The sequence below is a fragment of the Aythya fuligula genome, chromosome 19 (genome assembly GCF_009819795.1).
Source record: "Aythya fuligula isolate bAytFul2 chromosome 19, bAytFul2.pri, whole genome shotgun sequence".
NCBI lineage: Eukaryota > Metazoa > Chordata > Aves > Anseriformes > Anatidae > Aythya > Aythya fuligula.
This window is the reverse complement of record NC_045577.1, coordinates 9,674,293-9,693,144: the sequence shown is the minus strand read 5'-3', so window position 1 is coordinate 9,693,144 and position 18,852 is coordinate 9,674,293. Positions and strand designations below refer to the sequence as shown.

At 48.2% G+C, this 18,852-nt stretch overlaps 1 protein-coding gene across 13 annotated transcripts in view; it reads left to right on the top strand.

The window, feature by feature from the left end:
* Window positions 1-18,852, top strand: part of EHMT1 (euchromatic histone lysine methyltransferase 1) — a 112,899-nt gene that overhangs the window by 79,723 nt on the left and 14,324 nt on the right. For 11 of the 13 annotated variants that reach the window (XM_032200115.1, XM_032200119.1, XM_032200120.1 and 8 more), the window contains 12 exons: window positions 531-662; window positions 2,599-2,744; window positions 5,414-5,557; window positions 7,057-7,283; window positions 8,030-8,194; window positions 8,695-8,777; window positions 10,031-10,137; window positions 12,017-12,139; window positions 14,110-14,211; window positions 14,926-15,030; window positions 17,656-17,810; window positions 18,563-18,730. In XM_032200115.1, coding sequence (XP_032056006.1) covers window positions 531-662; window positions 2,599-2,744; window positions 5,414-5,557; window positions 7,057-7,283; window positions 8,030-8,194; window positions 8,695-8,777; window positions 10,031-10,137; window positions 12,017-12,139; window positions 14,110-14,211; window positions 14,926-15,030; window positions 17,656-17,810; window positions 18,563-18,730 — 1,657 coding nt within the window. The remainder of the gene's footprint in view (window positions 1-530; window positions 663-2,598; window positions 2,745-5,413; window positions 5,558-7,056; window positions 7,284-8,029; window positions 8,195-8,694; window positions 8,778-10,030; window positions 10,138-12,016; window positions 12,140-14,109; window positions 14,212-14,925; window positions 15,031-17,655; window positions 17,811-18,562; window positions 18,731-18,852) is intronic. The other 2 variants (XM_032200122.1, XM_032200121.1) reach the window with 1 other exon arrangement.

The following is an 18,852-nucleotide window of genomic DNA, read 5'->3' as shown; positions in this document are numbered from 1 at the left end:
CTTCCAGCAGCCACTTTGTTCACTTAGAGCCAGGACTTGGCTTTGATGTTTTCCCCTTCCATGAAGCTGAATGTCACCTGCCTCGTCCTCCTCACCCCGCGTGTTGTTAGCCGGCTCGCTCTGCCTGGCCGGAGTGTACCTGGAGCCTTCGCAGCAGGTTGGAGACAGGAGAATGCGCTGAGTCCCTTCCTCGTGCCATTTAAGCTTCTGCTGCTGTTGCAGTACGGCAGCAGGCAGATGTGCCTTTCAGAGGCAGAACTTACTGGTCTCGTTTCTTCTTCTCTTTGTTACCTACCTAAGTGGAAAGTGGAAAATCTGCCTGATCAGACAGGGAAGGAGATAAGAGATGAGAGATCAATTGTGCCATATATGCCCAGATGTTACATTTTCATAATTCTTTGTGCATCTGTGCTCCCAGCCTCTCCGAGGAGCCTGCAGCCAGCCTGCGTGGTTAAATATGGCCTTCCCACACGCACGCATTTTTTTTTATTTATTTTTTTAGCTATGTAAATATACGTGTTTTAATCTAGGTGCTGAAGCCTATAAATCATCTTTGGGAGGCAGAGAGGGGTCAGGCCAGGACAACAGCATGGAGTACATGGAGGTGTCTCTGGATTCCTTGGATCTCCGGGTGAAGGGAATTCTCTCCTCGCAGGCGGAAGGTGAGTGCGGGCTCCGACGCCGGCCATGGCCCATGATGTTGGTCTTTGTTCGCTGGCTCAGCCCGAGCAGCCGGCGGAGCCCCGGATGCCCCCTGGTGGCTGCCAGCACCCCGAGCTGAACGGTGGCCTCGCCGGAGAGGCACCCGGCCGCTGGGCAAGGGCGTGAGGGTGTCCTCGCCCCGGGAGCCGGGCTGGGGTGGGAGTGATGGAGTTGAGTGGCTTGAGAGCCCTGCCGAGGAGGGAGGCATCAGTCTGTCTGTCCCCCTCTCCTGTCCTTGGGCAACGCGTATTTAACCTCTTCCCAAGTCCCCTCGTTTGGTGCCCGCAGTATCCCCTCGTTCAGCCCCAGGGCCATGGGGAGGGGACCAGCCTTGGTGGCTGGGGAGCAAAGCAGGGGAGCGGTGGCTGGGGGTGTCTGGATGCTCACCCCCGTGCTGAGCAGCCGCTGTTCCCAGTGCTGAACCTGGGCTCCAGCACGGCCTCGCTGGCCTCGAACTGTCTGCCTGTCCCCTGCTGCTCGTTTGCTTTCAAAGGTTGTCTGGCTCTTTTGATAGAGGCGTGTCAAAGAATGGGTGGGAGTGTTTACCACCAAGGGAGGGTCAGGATGGACAAGGGATGCTTTCACCGGAGCCTCTGGATGTCAAAAAGATTATGAAAGTGACAGCTTGGAAGGCGAGGAATGAGCTTTGTGATTTGTGGTCATAGAAAAAGCTCTTGAACGTTTAATATCTGTGCAGGATATTACATGAAAGCTACAAGGCCTTTCCTTCTGCTTACATGTCTTGAAATATCCCCTCTCAGGGCTTGGTTGTGCAACTTGTCAGCCAAAGGAAACTCCTTACAAGATGAAAGGAGTTTCTGCTCAGCTGATAGGGCCGTGGCCACAGGCAGGAATGGGGGGAGCGCTGCCTTTGCCAGGACAGCTACAGAGGAATCTCCCTCAGGAGTGGTGTTGGTTTCTGCAATTGTGCAGCAAAATAACTGTCCTTTGAAGAATAAAAAGCAGCACGCTTCCTTCTGACTGGGACTCAAACCCATAGCAGGCTTGGGTAGAGGAACCTTGGGACACTTCAGGGTGAACCACAGGTAAATATTTGAGGGTTTAAAACCTTGCAAGAGATGTTACAGCTATGTAGGGTTCAAATAAGTGTGCAGGACAAAAAGTAACCCCCTGTGTCATTAGATCAGTGTTCTGCAGTCGCAGGGAACCAAGTAACTGAGCTGAATTCAGAGATTCAGAGATTCACAAGAACATTCACACTGTGCCCCATGCCCAGCCCTGTGTCCCCTTCACAGCCTTTATCCACCTCTATAAAGGCTTGGAAATGTTAAAAATCTGGAAGAAAGAGATGAGGAGAAAGGAAGAACATCTGAACATTTTGCTGTTGTCTTTTCTTGGGCTTGTTCTCTTTCCAAAAACAATAATTCTTGGTTGGCTGAGACCAAATAGTCCCAGGAATTGTGTTTTCCCGTCTGTGTAATAAGCTCCTGCAAATAGAAGTTTGTGCTTTCCTGATCTTCTCTATTTATCACTCCACTAACTATACAAATTTCCAACTTCAGGTGGTTTCCTACAAATTTTCTGGTGCCAGAGCACAGCGTTGTGGAGTAGGTGTGGAGGAGAGACAGACTGATAAAAATCTGTACCTTGTCGTTGCTTTGCATGTTGGGGTTTTCTCAGAATAAGCTGTTCTTAACTTACTATTCTTAATTCAGCACTGTCATCTGTAGCGTGGCTGGACTTGGAAAAGTATGGTGTGCTTCTGCAAACTCCATCTGGTGTAAGAAGGGGTCTGTTCTGCAGGGTTTAGATGATTTCTGACTCAGGATGTGGAGTGGGAAGATGCCACAGGATATGGGCGGTGTTGATAGACGGCTGCATCCTTTCTCCTGGAAGGTGACTTCAGAGTTCATTCACTGCTCTTCTGTGCCCTAGGTCTTTCCAATGGCCCTGAAGCAATGGAAGTAGATGGTCTCCAGGAAGTCCCCCTCTGTAGCTGTCGAATGGAAACCCCCAAAAGCAGAGAGATCACCACACTAGCCAACAACCAGTGCATGGCCACGGAGAGCGTGGATAACGAGGTAGGAGCCTGTCTTTCAGCTTCTCGCAGACTTTTCTCCTGAGGACAGAGACAGAAAGAAAACAAAGCCATGCCAGGAGCATGCGTCAGGGTCATGCAGAGGCTCCGCAGCCTGCTAGACTGGGAGCCTGCTGGGGTGCTGGAATGGCAGGGCAAACATCTCGCTCAAACACTCTGCATAGGTCGCACGTTTGGGTTAAAGCCACTCTAAAGGGAGCAGGTGCAGTCTGCAGGGCTAACTGGAGAGGCACTGGGTGGATCTGCTGCTTGTCCTGGCCTGTGTAGCTGGATCGAGTTGATGTAACAGACACACTTCAGGCCAAGTGGGCTAAAATACATCAGCATGCATCAAAGTGAGAGAATCCAATCAGGGGAAGCTTGGAGCTGGTTTCCCTTGACTACGAAGGAGCTGATGCAAACCTTTCCGTAGCCAGTTCTTGAGTTTCTGGAACTTGGCATGCTGTCCACCAGCTCAGTCTCCCTTGGCCCTCCTCTTTCCTCCTCCCCCCCAAGAGGCTTCTGTTACAAAGCTTCCTATGTCCTGGCAGCCCTGCGCAGCCTCCAGGTCTGGCTGGCTGGAAACGGTTGCACTTGATGCCTCTCTGTCATCACAGCTGGGCTAGTTGGGCTCTGGTGATTCCACGAGGCTTGGAAGTAAGTGGTAGAAGTGACTCCCTCCCACAGTCTGAAAAGTAAGACTGCGGGACGGAAACAAACCCAGTAGGTGCTCATTTTTCTGGGAGGCACTTGGGTTTCTTGGAAGTTTCAGCTGAACTGCAGCCATGCTGCAGTGCTCTGATACTTACTGGTAGTAGGACAAGGAGTCAGAGCACTCCTGGTTCTTCTGGAGGATCCCAGGATGGAGGGAGGAAGGGATAATCAAATTTACAGCCCAGCTCTACTTCTGTTAGTATGTGCTGGTACCTATAGAGAAAGGAATTTCAATAGCATGACAAAATTGATTAATTAAGGAAAGAACGCCCTGGAGATTTATGGGAGAGAGGGGGGCTCCAGCGTTTCTAAATAAACACAAAGTATACAGAAGAGTTTCTATGGTTGTTTGACAGCTCTTTCCCCAGATAAATCAGAGAAAGGAATAGCAAAGGCCATGCTTTATGTCAGATTCTTTTTCACGATGGGATAAGTGACTCATAGATGTTGTAAGGATATTATGTGTATGAATAGTGGGTTCTTAAGACTGTCGTGTCCTTGGATAATGTTATAAATAGTTATGAGCACCGTGCTGCACTCTCTAATGGCTGGAAAATAGCAATTAATCATTTTGTACTTTTTAGACTTTTCTAACAAATAATATAGCGTGACACAATAACGCAGGGACTTCCTTGCAGAGACGGTGCAGCTTTTCCCATCTTAATCAAATTTCCTCCCCTCATAAGTAAAATCAATGGCACAGTCCTGTCCTGCAGCCCCTGGGGTCTGTGTGTTAGCAGTGGTCACTGGCCAAGGTGTCACAACCACAGGTAGACATTGCAGCTGCAGTCTGGGTAAGCTGGATCAGATGCTAAGGGGGAAACATGAGCTCAGGTTAAAAATCTGTTCTTTTTTTCCTCTAAGGAAGTTGATTGTAGGAGGAGTGTAGTTTAAAAAAAAAAAAAAAAAAAAAAAAGAGTCAGAGAAGAAGTTTAGTTTTGCTGAGAAAAAGCAGCAAATCAATCCTCAGGTAGACAGTCTGTTAGTGATGAGCACGCAGTGTTCCTTACTGACCCGTCTGGTCACGGTGGCAGCACACAGTAAACTGTGCCCAAATTTTGGTAGGGATGTTTCCTTGTAAGAGCCTTGCATGTTTATAGTTCTAGTTCAGAAATGTGCTCTGCCAAACATCTGGGGTAAGCAAGGTTATTATTAGAGGAAGTTAGAGAACCCAAACCCTGTCACATCATGCTGGCAGGTGGCAACTAGGATGTGAAAATGTCATAGACGCGTGCACGGGTAGCAGAAAGGAGGAAGCACCGGTCCTTCTGACACAGCAGAGTGAGTAACTCTGGTGGGAAAAGCCCCAGCTATGGAGCCCGCTGTCATTAACAGAACGAGGTGTGCTATAAGAGAAGGCAGCTTGTAAGCCCAGAGTTGTACGTTGGTAAAATATTTCAGAACACACGCTCAAAATCTGACTTCAGCTGAGCTCTCGTGAAAGCCTGGCTCTTCATCCCTGTGGTCTGGGCAGGGGCCAGTGCTGGAACCAGTACAGACGATAACTTAGCTGGCAACGAAGAGCAATTATTTTTCCCTTTATCTTCCTGTGACTTATACTTTTGAACAGTAACAAGATTTAGTGCGTATGGTCTTATTCTCTTGGTCACCGACACCCGCTCTTCCTGGCAAAACAAGAGCGTGTGTTGTGTGAGTCAGGCCCCTGGGACTGCCCCTTCTGTGGCTGCTTGGCTGGTGCGTATTTCCAGTTACGATTTTTCTTGCAAGGAACAAACGACTCTGGTCCACATGCATGTTAGTTAGTAAATGATGCATTTCTTCCTGTGAGAGCAGCTTTCACAGCTTCCTGCTGCACTGCTAATGCTATCTGGCACACATCTGAATTACTGTGAAAAAGCCAGGGCTCATCAAGGCAGTGTGCAAAATCTTCCTCCGCACAAGCACAGAGAGTGTTTTGGTCTCCAGTAATTTCATTTCCTTTAATTTCTCCTGTTCCAGCTGGGCCGATGCACAAACAGTGTGGTTAAGTATGAACTGATGCGCCCGTCTAACAAAGTCCAGCTTTTGGTGCTGTGTGAGGACCATAGAGGGAGGATGGTGAAACACCAGTGTTGCCCTGGCTGTGGATACTTTTGCACTGCAGTAAGTCCGTGCTCTCAATCTAGGGAATGGGGTACGTGTCGCAGTAGCTGGAAGAGCTGAAGGTGGAGATGTACCTAAAGGGGTTTACTGACTTCCTGGCATAAGCTCCACCTCGTTCCACAGCACGTCAGATGGTGTTTTCAACAGCAACCTGTGTGAGGGTAGCTGCAATTGTCATTTTAACTTCCTGGAGACCCCAAGGGGTGTTACCAAAGGGGTGGAAGTCTCGCCTTAGGATTTTTTTTGGAAGAAGGGTTCTTTCTTCCTCTGTACACTCAATCACATCAAAAATGGTATTGGCCTGGTTTGTAAATGAGTCTGCGTACAAAAGAATTGGTTCTGTCCCCCAGCCCGCTCATGAAGGCTTAGGTGGAGAACCTGAGTGATGGCACCTGAACAAGGCAGTGTTTGAGATCTCCAGCTGCTTCTTCCACCTCTGCCACTGAGGCTTTTAATAGCATTGGTCCAGTCCTTGAAGATGTCAGTGTCCTATTTCCCTGTTGGTAAAACACCAGTTGAGGGACTCCCGAGGTGATGGGGCAGCTTAATTGTCTGATGTTAGAGTTCTTAGTCTCAACATTATAGTAATTGTAATAAATGGAGCCATCCTGAGTTTTCATGCTGAGTCAAAGATCATTTAAGAGATAAAATTCTCAAAACCCTTAAAGACATTTTGCAAAGCTGACATAGAGTTAATTAGATTTCTTGGGAGGACCATGAAATCAGGAGAAGAGTGGGCTTTGGCTAACCTTTCCTTAAATGCTCTTGCATCTCTGAGTGACATGTCATAGTTCATAAAGGAGAACCTGGGAGTGTTTGTCTGGGTTATCAGTCACTAATAACACAGCACGGTAGGGCTTTAGGTAGCACTAATAGGATAGAGTGATGAATTCTGGGGTACCGTCAGTTCAGCTCGGAGGACTTTGCTGGAAAGAGAAAATAATTTTAGGAAAGGTTGCTCACATCTGTTGAATGAGCAGTCAGCCACGTTATTGGGGTTAAACAGCATAAAACCAGGGCTGGTCCAAGCAGAGAAGTCGCATGCTTTGGGTTTCACTGGGATTAACAGCTGATTTAATTATGTTAATGTAGTTCCTTGAAAGGTTTGCGTGCAGGTTTGTTAGGTAGTTTTAACGCTGGCTCAGCACACAGGTTTGAAGTTTTCTTTTCCAGTTTTGGGAGCATCCTTACAGTACACTGGCACTTCTAGAAACGTAAGCAAGAACTTAAGTGTTAGAAGAAAGAGCTGGAAAATGGGACTTTCTGGTTCTGTTTGCCAAATGCAATTAAAAACTTGCTTTGCAGTTCCTAACCAAGTGAGTTTTTTCCTATTACCTTGGTTTTGTTCTCTTCTAAAGTGGCAGTGCTTGCTTACTGTATTGGAAGCGCAAGGGACAAGAGTGGTGATGAAATATTTAAGAGCTCTACGGATGAAGCATGTAGAAGGGGTAAGGCATGTAGTGACCAAGGTGTGAATATCTCCTCTGTGGTTCTTTTAGGGCACTTTCATGGAGTGTCAGCCTGAGAGCAGCATCTCCCACCGTTTCCACAAGAACTGTGCCTCCCAGGTCAACGACACGAGCTACTGCCCACACTGCGGGGAAGAGGCCTCCAAGGCAAAGGAGGTGACAATAGCAAAAGCAGACACGACCTCAACAGTGTCGCTGACCTACGAGCAGCAAAAACCAGCAGCTGTGGAGGGAAGGGCTGATACCACGACAGGGAGGTGAGCTTGGGAGCACGTGGCAACCTCAACCCTTGTGCCAGACCATGCTTTGCATTTGAATGCTTGTGCTCCTCCTGGCAGAGCAAAGCATTTTCTGGTCCTGCTCTGATAAGCCAAGCTCCAATACAGGAATTTGAAAGCGTATTCTGTGCTCTTCACTGTGCCAGAGAGGAGCCCAGCAACCACAGGGTGAGCTGGGGCAGAGGCTGTGAAGATAGGTTTAGGAGTTAATACGATTCCTTCCTCTTATTGTTAGCAAAGAAATAATAGTGAAATAAGTTGATGTTGCCAGGTTTGGTTTTTGAATGAGAGGGAAATTCAAATCGTGTATCTAGCCTCAGCTGCCGACTTACAGCAATGGGCACAGGTAAAAGAACCAAAATCAGACCAGAACCAAATACAGATGGAACCATCCTTGTCATGAGCAGTGCTCTGAGTTCCCACATGTTCTGATCTTGTTGTGATGGCTTTCGTGGCTTGCAGGAGCAGGGCAGTGCACTCAGCCCCGTGTTCTTCTGTTTGTTATTGCACAGAGTACATCAAAACGTAATCATAGGGCAATGAAACTACTTTTCAGGGCAAGTTCTTACCAAAAAGGCTGTAAAATATATTGGTTTGTGTTTCAATTTTGCTTACTCTATCTGTCGATTTAAAATCCATTCCCTTTCCTTCTTTGGCATAAGATACACATAATGCTGTATATTTTTAATGGTTGTGCTTTGGCTGTCTCTTGTTTTTCTCTTCAGTGGCACTGGAACGCGATTGTCAGAGGAAGACAAGCCAGAAAGTTCGGCTGCTGAGGGGTTTGACTTAGCTGGGTCTTCAGTTTTTCCAAAGCCTACTACTAGCCTGACCCAGGGACCAGTTAAAGAAACTCTGGAAAGTGCCCTGATTGCCCTGGACTCAGAAAAGTAAGAAAAAGGGCTCTGCATCTTCCAGTTCCCAGCAGAGTTGCTTAATGTAGAGAATACTGAGATTTAGCTTCTCTGGATTTTGATGCCACTGATACCTTGCACATTTTTATTCACTCCAGTCACTTGTTAGTCCCAACAGATCACTGATTCAAAAGAGCAGCTGTAGCTCTGAATGTTGTAGTAATTCGTCTGGAGGATTTACTTTTTCATTGGCCCTCTAACTTCAGCTGTCACTACTAGGAGTTCCCATTTACAGTATTAAGATCCTGGATTTTTGATTAGAATCATGAAAATAGGTACGGCCATTGTTACAACAAGGCTGGCTGTGGTTGGAGCTGGAAGTTTGAATATCTCCTGGAGTGATGATATTTGTTATTCCTGGCACTCGAGCTGTACTCTAAGGACAGACTTTGTCACGCCCATGGTGTGGGTTGGGGTAAAATGCTGGGGATGTTCTTCAGTGAGTATTAATTCTGCCTCTTTCCCCACTCCTGCAGACCCAAGAAGTTACGGTTCCATCCAAAGCAGTTATACTTCTCTGCAAGGCAAGGAGAGCTGCAAAAAGTCCTGCTTATGTTGGGTAGGTGGCTCTTTCCCAGGATATTGCGTGTCTGGCAGTACTCCCAGCTCCTGCCAGGCAGTTGCCAGAGTCCAGTTCCCAGCATGGCAGCACGTCATATTCCCCACTGCCCCTTGTGAGTGGTGTTGGAGGAGAAAGCCACTTTTGCAAGTAATGTGTCATCAGAAATGGCTGTGAAAATGTGGACTTGCTCCCAGCTTGCTTCTGCATTTGGACATGGTTTTATCCCGAGAAGTTGTTTCTGCCCCCATATGACCTATGTATGATTTTTCCAGTCCAACAAACCTTTGCCTCCCCATGCAGTGGGCTAACTGGGTATTTGCATCCAGGGGAGAGGTAAAAAGATGGGAGTGTGTTTAAATTAAGATCAATCTGCAAGAGAGCAGAAAGGAAGAGACCTTCAACACATGGGGCTTTGCTCTGAGGGTGCATAACTGTCTGTCACCAGCTGACTTAGATCTGGTTGGGGTTGTTTTTACCAACAAATACTCCAGAGGAATCACCCCCTGTGAAGGACACAGTGTTTCACTTAGGATCATTTCCTTTCCACTCCAGTACTTTGCAGTACGTTTTTGGATGCTCTCTGTTCTTTTGCGTTATCAGACTCTTCTTTTTTCTCCTAGCAAGTGTTAGCTTCATTGTTCGTGTCTTCAATAGCACCAAAATGTTATTCATTGATATTTAACTATGGCCTCATCATATGCAACATGTTATCATGCCCAGACATCTTTGTCTGGCTGTCATCATCATCTGTCAGTCTTCGCACAGCTGTGAGAATCTCTGGCCAGATCCTGAGCTCGTGTTAGTTGGAGGAGCTCCATCCACTTTGCAGCCTGTGCTTACAGGGACGCAAAGAGGATCACTAATAGCAAGTGCAGTTAGTAGTGGTCCTGAGACAGAAAAGCTGGGTAGTACTGACTCTGTTGTTTACAACAGCAGCATTTTTTTTCCTTTTTACCCTTGTGTGGTTCCGATGGTATTTGTTGCAGTGAGAGATGGGGAACTGTGAATCTGAGGGAGATGGCCTGGGTAGAAATTGGAGTGCCTTAAGCGTATTATATTCCATGGTGTTTCTGAAGTGCCTGGTTTGAGGGCTGCTGCATATCGAATGTCCATGGGACTGCCCTGAGAGCTTTTTGGCTTGCGTGTGTAGTGAGACATGAGAAGGGCTGAGGATGGGCTGGGGACACTCTTATTACGCTTTTCTCTAATCTCTGAATTGTGGTTGAAAGCATCTCTGCTCTGTTTTTCAGTGGATGGAATTGACCCTAATTTTAAAATGGAGCATCAGAGTAAGAGAACCCCTCTCCATGCTGCCGCTGAGTCTGGCCACGTGGACATCTGCCATATGCTGATTCAGGTCTGTCTCCACTTAGGTTTTTCTGTACAAGCAATTTTCTGTGGTTTTTGGTCTCTTGCCCCACACAGCTAAAGCACGCTTGAAAATCAGCACTGAAAAACCTGATTTTCAGGGTTTGCTGCAGGAAGAGTGGCAGAGAGTAGTGTGAACACTCAGATGACACGACTAAAGCTGATTTTCTAGGCCGTTCTCCAGACAAGCTTCGCTGTCTGGGCAGTGAGCACGTGAAGCTTTGTTGTAGGGCACTGTGGAGCAGGTGGGAGCCCATGTGCCTGAGCACACCCAGCGGTGTAGTGCGCGGCCAGATGTGCCAGCACAGGCTGACCACTGGCAGTCTGCAGGAGAGCTGTGAGCTGCTGCCAAGTTCCTCTCTGTAACGATGGGTAGGCTGTAGAGCCTGCGAGCTAGCAGACCCTGCCTTGCCTTCTGTCAAAAACTGAGAAACTGCAGCAGGGTTTTCCTTTACAGTGCAAATGCCAAGTATGTGAAAAGAAGAGGAGGAAAGATGCAAGTTTCACCTGTTGTCTGAGATTTAGGCTGTGATGAATTTGAGTGAGGGAAGATGGTGAAAGACATAACAGTTCAGTGAGAGTAACCCTGTAATATGATGTGAAGAAAACAGAAGCCTTTCAAGAGCTATAGCTTTCATTTTTAGTATTGGCATACATCGTCCTGAGTGACTGGTTGTGTTTTGGTTACCGTTTGTGACTAGTAAACCTTAAAAGGCTTTTGAGAAACTGTCAATGCCACGTCTTTGAAAACGAGCCCACTGAGATGTTGCGTCTCAGCATGCACAGTGCTGTTTGAAGGTGCAGCTTCACTCGAGTTACTGCAAGTGAAGACAACAGAATGACTCATAGGAGTAAACGGAGCAAATTTTTCAAGATACTACAAACAATTCGAATCAAGTATCAGAAGGGCTGGTTTGTTTCCAGGGTCATTTACATTTTCGTCTGTTCCCTGATGTCTGGCTGTTGCAGTAGTGCAGTGTTTGGCTGGGACTGTCCCCAGCATGTTCAACTTGAAATACCTCTTCTCTGGTCTGAGTTCCTCTCACTATTTAAAAGTAGGCAAAACAAATACATTCAGTGGGAAGCACCCAAAAGCAATGGGGCCATCTTGTGCCAGGTGAAGCTGAGTCAGCATGCTGCTGCTGTAAACAGCTCTTTGCTTCGTGCATATATGCATGCATGATCTGCCAAGAGTTGTGCTGTTTCCTAAATTTTCTTTTGGTTTTAAGTATTGGGTGGATTACTGAGCTAAACCAAAGAGTTAAAATAGGCAAGATGCATGAGATGGTAGAGTTCTGGAAAAGAAGATGATTTTGGTCCAAGGCACTGTGAGTTGGACTTAATGAATTCTTAGAGACATCTGTAGAAACATTAGCATCGACTTCAACAGAAACAGCCAGTCTCCAAAATTTTTGACATCTCCCACCTCTGTTGCAATCAGCAAGTTGTTCCCACTGCTTAGGGTGTTGGCAAGTGCTGTCTGCCTGTTCGTCGTGTCTGGAGAAATGATAGAGCAGGGAAAACAAAGCTTCTGGAAAAAGAAGAGTGCTGATTTCTTCAGAATTGCTACCCAGGCTATCCAAGAAGCATCAGGACAAAAAGTATTAGTGACAAAAGTTGTTTAACAGCAGCTGTTCACTTCCTTATGCCCTGATTGGTGGCAGGAAAGAGGGCAAGCAGTGTGTGCTGCTTTCTGAAACAGGTGAAGTTTGACTGCTTTCTTTTTTTTTTTTTTTTTTTTTTTCTCTCAAGCTTAATATGGCCAAATTTCAGGAACAACTTGCTACTAAATCTCTACTCCCACATCCTTCCTCTGCTAACCAGTAATGATTACAGTTGTCCTTGTATTTGCCTTGGCCTCTTAACAGGCTGGTGCGAATATAGACACCTGCTCTGAAGACCAGAGAACCCCACTGATGGAAGCAGCAGAAAACAACCACCTGGAAACTGTGAAATACCTTATCAAGGCTGGAGCACTAGTAGATCCTAAGGTAGCAATTTATTCCTTATCCTTTTCTCCCGAAGAAGCCTCTGTCCATTATTTCTTTCATGACGGGTTTTAAGACTTGGTTGGAAGTGCCCAGGAAGAGGGGAGATGGACTTGTTTGTTTGGGGCTCAAAGGCTTGGGAAGGCTGTGGCTGCTGGTGGTGTTATTTTAATGATGCAGTGTCATGGCTCTGTGCACGTGGGGAAATGCTGTTGTAACTGCATCAGTTCACGTCACCAAAGGTGGGGATATTTGGTTAGATACGAGACCACTGAGTATTACTGTCAAAAGCCCACTGCAGTGCATTTGGAGTTTGATTTCAGAGTTTCCTTCTCTACAGGCAATTAATAATGAGATTTTGGGGGTGACATTTTAAAATCGGTTGGTAATTAGGTGCTTGCAAAGCCAGCAAAAATGACAGAGGAAGCTTTGATTTCCAAAGGCCTGATGTGTGCTTTCTTGCAGTCACGCTGCACTGGCAAAATTGGACCCCGTCTTTAAACTCTCTACCCCTTAATTTCAACAAATACAATAAAATGCAGCTGTCTGTTCGTCTTTAGCATGCTCTGGTTGCTTTGCAATCTTGGAAAGTACACAGATCGTTTATCAAACCCTTAAATTAGATTCTGCTTGGAGCACAGGAACCCTCCCCATGTGAACTTCTTTTTGTTACAACCTGCAGCCGTTGGCTCGCTCCTGTCCTGCTGCTGGGGAGTATGGCAGGGCTGGGGTGAAGGAGCTAGCTAGGCTGGGAGGATTGCACAAGATAAGAACTGGTGTCCATCCCGAACCTTAGATGGCTTCTTGGGAGGCTGGTTCTGAGCTGGGAATGGGGAAAGGGCAGGGGAGGCTCATGCGGGTTCATGGTGGCCGCTGTCCCGAGCACCTTGCGGCAGTCTACATGCTTCTCACCTGATTTATTCATGTCAGAGAGGAAAGAGGTTTCCTGCTCCTAAAGTTAAAGGGAAGGAAAAAATCCTGAGCTTGCATAAGCAAATTAGAAGCCTGAGATCATGTCTGAAGTCTAGACTAGTTTATTATGTTAATTAGTTTCTTGCACTAAATTAGTCATCTTCTGAAAGTGGCAACATTGCAGTTGGAAATTGGCTCCAGCCATTTCCCTGCAAAATCAAGAAGTTACTGGTGAGGGGGGGCCCAGCCTGCCCGGCCTGCAGGGCGAGGGGTGGGGGCTTTTCAGACCCCAGGCTGACGCTGCTGATCCTGGTAACAGAAGGCACCAGCCCCACTCAAAAACTGCCAAAAATCTATATTAGAACATGCCGGCTCTCTGTAGAGAGCTTCTGCATGGAGAAGCTGCACTTGGCTCATAGTGATTTAAGGGGAAGGCTGTGGCATTACTCAGATGTGTCAGGCTTTTTAGGGAGAGTGGAAACCCCTCCTTTGCCCCAGGGAGCCCCCTTGGTACAGTCCCTGACCCGAGGCTTCCCATCCTTGCTCCCCATCCCTGTGCTGCGTTCTCTGTTCAGGGCAAATCCTCCCTCAGAAAACTGTAGTAGGAAGGAATCATTCTGTTTGTCAGGTTTTCATTTCCTCCTCTTTATTTCCTGCTCTCCAGTCCTTGCAGTGTGCTAAGCTCTTGGGATGTAAGCGTCTGATAAAAATCAGACTCCAGACGAGATTTTCGGTGTTGGTGTGGGAGTGTCTCCATCATGACTCACAGCCCCAGCCTGCCCATCTACACCAGACCCTGTGTTCTCAGCTCCCAGAAGCATTTCTCCTTTCAACCATTGCTGTTGTTTTTTATCCCCTGTCTCTCGGCACATGGCTGCAGGCACTGTGGGTCTTGGTCACTGTGGAGGCTCTCAGCCCCTTTTGCCCTGCTACCAGGTGTTGGGTTAAGCCCTGTGCTAATAAAAACAGCAAAAAAAAATGTATAAACAGAATATTTTGGGTTGAAACAAGACTACTTTTTGGGGGTATTCCCTGAGTGCTTGTTCTGTGCTTGTGTCCAGGATGCGGAGGGCTCCACGTGTCTGCACTTGGCTGCCAAGAAGGGGCACTACGATGTTGTCCAGTACCTCCTGTCCAACGGGAAGATGGATGTCAACTGCCAGGTGAGGCCTTTCTGCAAGGTGCAGAAGCTGCTCTTCTCCGGGCAGGGCCTTGAGCCTTGCCAGCGTGCTGCCTGGTTGCTGGAAGGCAGCCCTGCTGCTGGGGAGGATGTGAGAAAGGTGACAGGGTGGCAGTGCCGTGGGCGTCTCCTTCTGCCCTGGTGCAGAAACCTTCGCCCCGCTGACCTCATGGAAACTTTTCCTCTGTGTATCTCCATTTATAATTTCTCCTTGACCCTGAATTTGCCGGAGGAGCCTGTTCCCCAAGGGTGCAACTGCGCTCCTCTAGGAGAGGGGTGGGATGGTGGTCTTGCTATGGGACAGGTCTAGCCTAGCACTCACCGTTGCAGAGCATCTTTGAGAAGCTTCTGTGAGCTTTTGCAAGAGCTTTCACAGAAGCTTGGCATTCATTGTGCCTTTTGGACAGTCATCTGGGTTTGAACCCCCTGAGATCCATCGGCATCGTGCTGAGCTGCAAATAAACTTGAGTTTGCTGAGGCAGAGTGGTTCGAATCCTGCCGGGCTCTGCAGGACCCTGAGGGACGTTTCCCTGCAGCAGCACGGACTGAAGGAGTGCAGTGAGGCTGACGTGGGGAGGGAAGGGGTCTGTGGCTCCCAGGCAGTGCACCCTGCTGTGGCTGCCAGGGCACATGTGAACGTCAGCAGGAGACAGTCCTGTCCCTTCTGCGTGTCTCACCCTTTCCATCCCCTCCCCAGGACGACGGAGGCTGGACGCCGATGATCTGGGCCACTGAGTACAAGCACATTGAGCTGGTGAAGCTGCTGCTGGCAAAGGGGTCGGACATCAACATTCGAGACAATGTAAGGTTCTTTCTGGAAAATCTGTTTTAGAAATAACGCACAATCTCTGCTTAAAAACCAAATGAGCCCAAGAACACAGATTTTAGGCTCAGTGCAGGAAGGCACAGTGATCCCTTGACATGGGTGGAGGCAAGTGTGTGGTGGGATAGCAATCCTCCATACTGTGGAAGAAGCTTTACAAGCAGGCAAGCAGTCCTTTTCCTCCGGCTCCTCTGATGTAAGCCGTAAGGATGCTGTACGTGGTGCTGCAGGGCATAGTTAGCTCTGTGCATCACCACCTCTGGTCTGCCTGGGTCTGTCCTGCTGTCACCTGGATGCTGTGTCGGGACGATCGCCCCCAGGACCAGACTTGACTGCTCCTTGTTTATGGGCCAGTGTGTGCTGGGGACATCTTGCTTGCTTTTTGTGGGGCATGAGCTCATGCTTGTGCTCTGCAGATGGATTGGGCAGATGCTGCAGCCACTCTGCCAGCAAATATTGCACGTCTGGCTTTTCCTAGGCACAACAAACCCCTAGCCACCAACGTGGACGGAGTGTGCCAGCGTGCCAGAGCTTGCTCTTGGCCTGCTTCACCTCTGTAAAACCTGCCTGAGTGGGAAGGGCTCTGTTGCTCAGGGGGTCTGCCTCAGCTGGGCACTGTGGGGGCCCTGTGTGTCTGTCAGCTGTTTCCACGGGGATTTTCAACAAAAAAGAGAAAAGGAGAGGGAGATGACTGAAGGGGGAAAAGGAGAGTACATCCACGCTTCTGCTCGGAGCTTATTTATCAGCACAGCTCCTTTTTTTCTTATTAGTGTATTTCTTACTTCTTCCTGCCTCTCTTTAAGGGTATTGAAACCCCAGAAGTGCCTGCAAGGCAAGCTTGGGTGTGAACCAGGGTGTGATGAGCTCCTCCAGGCTTGGGCCTGTAGGAGATGTGAGACAGTTTAATAACTGAGGGGCAACTGGCTGCACTGCTTCCTGCACAGTGCTTACAACAAAGTGCTTACCTGCCGTCAGCTCGCTCCCTAGCATGCCTCATGGCGATACGTTTTCTTATCCAAGGCTGCTAGTGCTCTTCTGATTCCAATGGATATAAGCACTGTTTTGTGTTTGTCTTCCCAAATATGTCTTCTAGTGCCTGTTGGGTGCTGGCAGGGGTAGATGCAGGCACGATTGTCGCATAGAGCTCAGAATGGCCCCAGCTGTTGTCAGGGTGTCACCTTCCCCAGTCTGAAAGTCCCTTCTCAGCAGGAGCCTCCATTTCCTTGGTGACAGAAATCATTCCCAGGCAGGTCCAGACCTAATGCTTTTCCTAAGAGCAAGAATCGAGGTGGGAGCGGGGGCTTTTTGGGTTGTTGCATGGCTTCAGAGCCCTAGTACAGACTCTGAATAAAGCTGTCTCTTGTCTGAGCTGTCACAGAAGCCTTTGGCTGCCAGTTACAAGATCACACATTAAATGATGAAAATCAAATCGCCCCAGTCAACAATTTACTTAAAAGAAAAATATCCCCTTAGCAGATGGATGTATGGCATATCCCTTACATACCCCCAGCGCAGAGTCTCCTGATTGCAGCCATTAAGAAGTGCTGTCGCTTGTGCTGGGAAACATCATCCTTGGCGAGAAATGCTTTTGATTGTAATTACGCTGCTGTTAGGCAGTAGCCGGTGCAAAGCAGCAGATCGAGGTGTCTGTGATGTGTCTGAGCGGCAGCGTGCGGTGTGCAAGCAACGGGATTAATTTTTTCATAGATTGGTGTGTTGTGCTGAGGAGTTCTTCTGTGTTACCCATGCAGAAGCCATGCAGAAAGGTCTCCCCACTCCCTGGTTTATGTTAATAGCCTCCTCGTGTTAGAGAACATCTAAGTTAAGTTGCAGTGACTAAAAGATGTGCTTTACTTTTACTTGAAAAGAAAGTTAGGTGATCATTACTATCATTGCACTGTTGTATTCGGCATCTTTAGAGCCTGTCAGGGGGAAGGACTCTAAAGTGTGCTGCAAATTGCACTGTAACAGCAAACAGTACCATCGCTTAAAATACCTCCATCAAAAAGATGAGTGTTCAGCTATTTCTAGTGCAGCTAGTGAGAGATGAGTACATACAGTATTTAAGAGATGCCTGAAGTCGGATTGATTGCTTTCCGTGTGCCTCCTGGTTCTCTTTCTAGCACCTTCATATACCCTACAGCTTGTGCTCTGCTCCGGCTCGGCAGACACTTCTTCTCTCTCATTTTATAACCCTGGGAGACATGCTAGTTTTGCTGCGTGTCTGGGCTGGGGAAGCTCAGCTTCTAGCCTTTTCCAGTGTGCTTGTTCATGTCTGTCACCTCTCTCGTGGATTGATCCAGATTGTTTTGTGGCTTAGAGACAGACGATTTGTCTGCGTGCGCAGGGAAGGCGATGGGCCGCTTTGCGTGCAGCCTCCCCGTCTTCGGCGTGTGGAGGCGGCTGGAGTGAGAACTCCCTGCTCGTCTCCGCAGAGATTCCCCTGCCTGCCTCGGGACTCCCAGCCAGAATGAGCAGTGCAGGGGAGGAGAAGGGAACTACGTGTCGAATGCCCCAGGTGCAGAGCTGGGGATGCTGAAGTCCCAAAGCAATAGGATCGCAATGCACTAAACAGCCTCTCTGCTCTGTTTTCTTTCCCTCCAGGAGGAAAATATTTGTTTGCACTGGGCTGCTTTCTCGGGCTGCGTTGACATTGCGGAGATACTGCTGGCTGCTAAGTGTGATCTACACGCCGTGAATATTCACGGAGACTCCCCCCTGCACATTGCAGCCAGAGAGAACCGCTACGAGTGTGTGGTGTAAGTACAGCTCCAGCCCTGCCACTTCTCCCCCTTCCCTGGATGCTCCTTTCTGTCTGGAAGTTTGGGACAGCCTCTGGCTTTTACACACAGACCAAATTTGGGATGGAGGGCTTGTTTCTCTGGTGCCCTGCTCCTAGGCATGGTGGGTCTAAAATACTAGCTGTTGTAAAAAAGGTCACAAAACATGGGGTGGTCCTGGAGTCTTGGGCAGAAGGCTTGAAGGGCTTTGCTCAGCGTGGGCTTCTCAGCACAAAGGGGTTGGGCATCCTCAATCAAAGCTTTTTTTGTGGCATAACAGAGTAACGGGGTTTTTGTTTCGTTTAGGCGCTGCTAGGAATAAATTCAGTGTGTGTCCTCACCAAAAGCTGGTGAATGTAAACAGGGGCCAAGTCCAATACCAGTTTCCCATGGGACTCTTCCATTTCCATTTCCATCCTACTCTTCCCTCCCCTTGTCTTTCCCTGCCAGAGAGAGTTTCCAGCCTGCCTGAAGTCAGGCTGGCTACCAGCAAGGCACTTGTCATGCCTGGAGCAAGGCAAGATTTGCCCAGAGCTCCAGTCTGTGGCTTCTGCCAGCGCCTTCGTGTAGAAGGATTCACTGAACCATGCTTAATAAAGAAAACTCAGGTGATTATTCACTGCTACAGATTCTATCTTGTCCCTCAAGGGCTGGCTGGAGACGTGATTCAGTTCCTTTTCCCTTTGCGCAGTTTCTCTGGGGGATGCTTATCCTTTCTTGCTGTTTTGCAGTCTATTTCTTTCCCGTGGCTCGGATGTCACTTTAAAGAACAAGGAGGGTGAGACTCCACTCCAGTGCTCCAGCCTTAACTCTCAGGTCTGGGTGGCTCTACAGATGAACAAGACTCTTAGAGAATCGTCGACTGACAAGCCTGTCCAGATAGAGAAGGTAGTGAGCAGGTGAGAATCTGGCTGGCTTTGCTTGGTGGTTGTGAAATACGGCCCTGGCAAGGGGGAGGCTGGAGGCCTGGTTCGAGAAAGGGCTCTAAGTGCATGCTTAGCTTTCTAAACTGGTGGTGTGA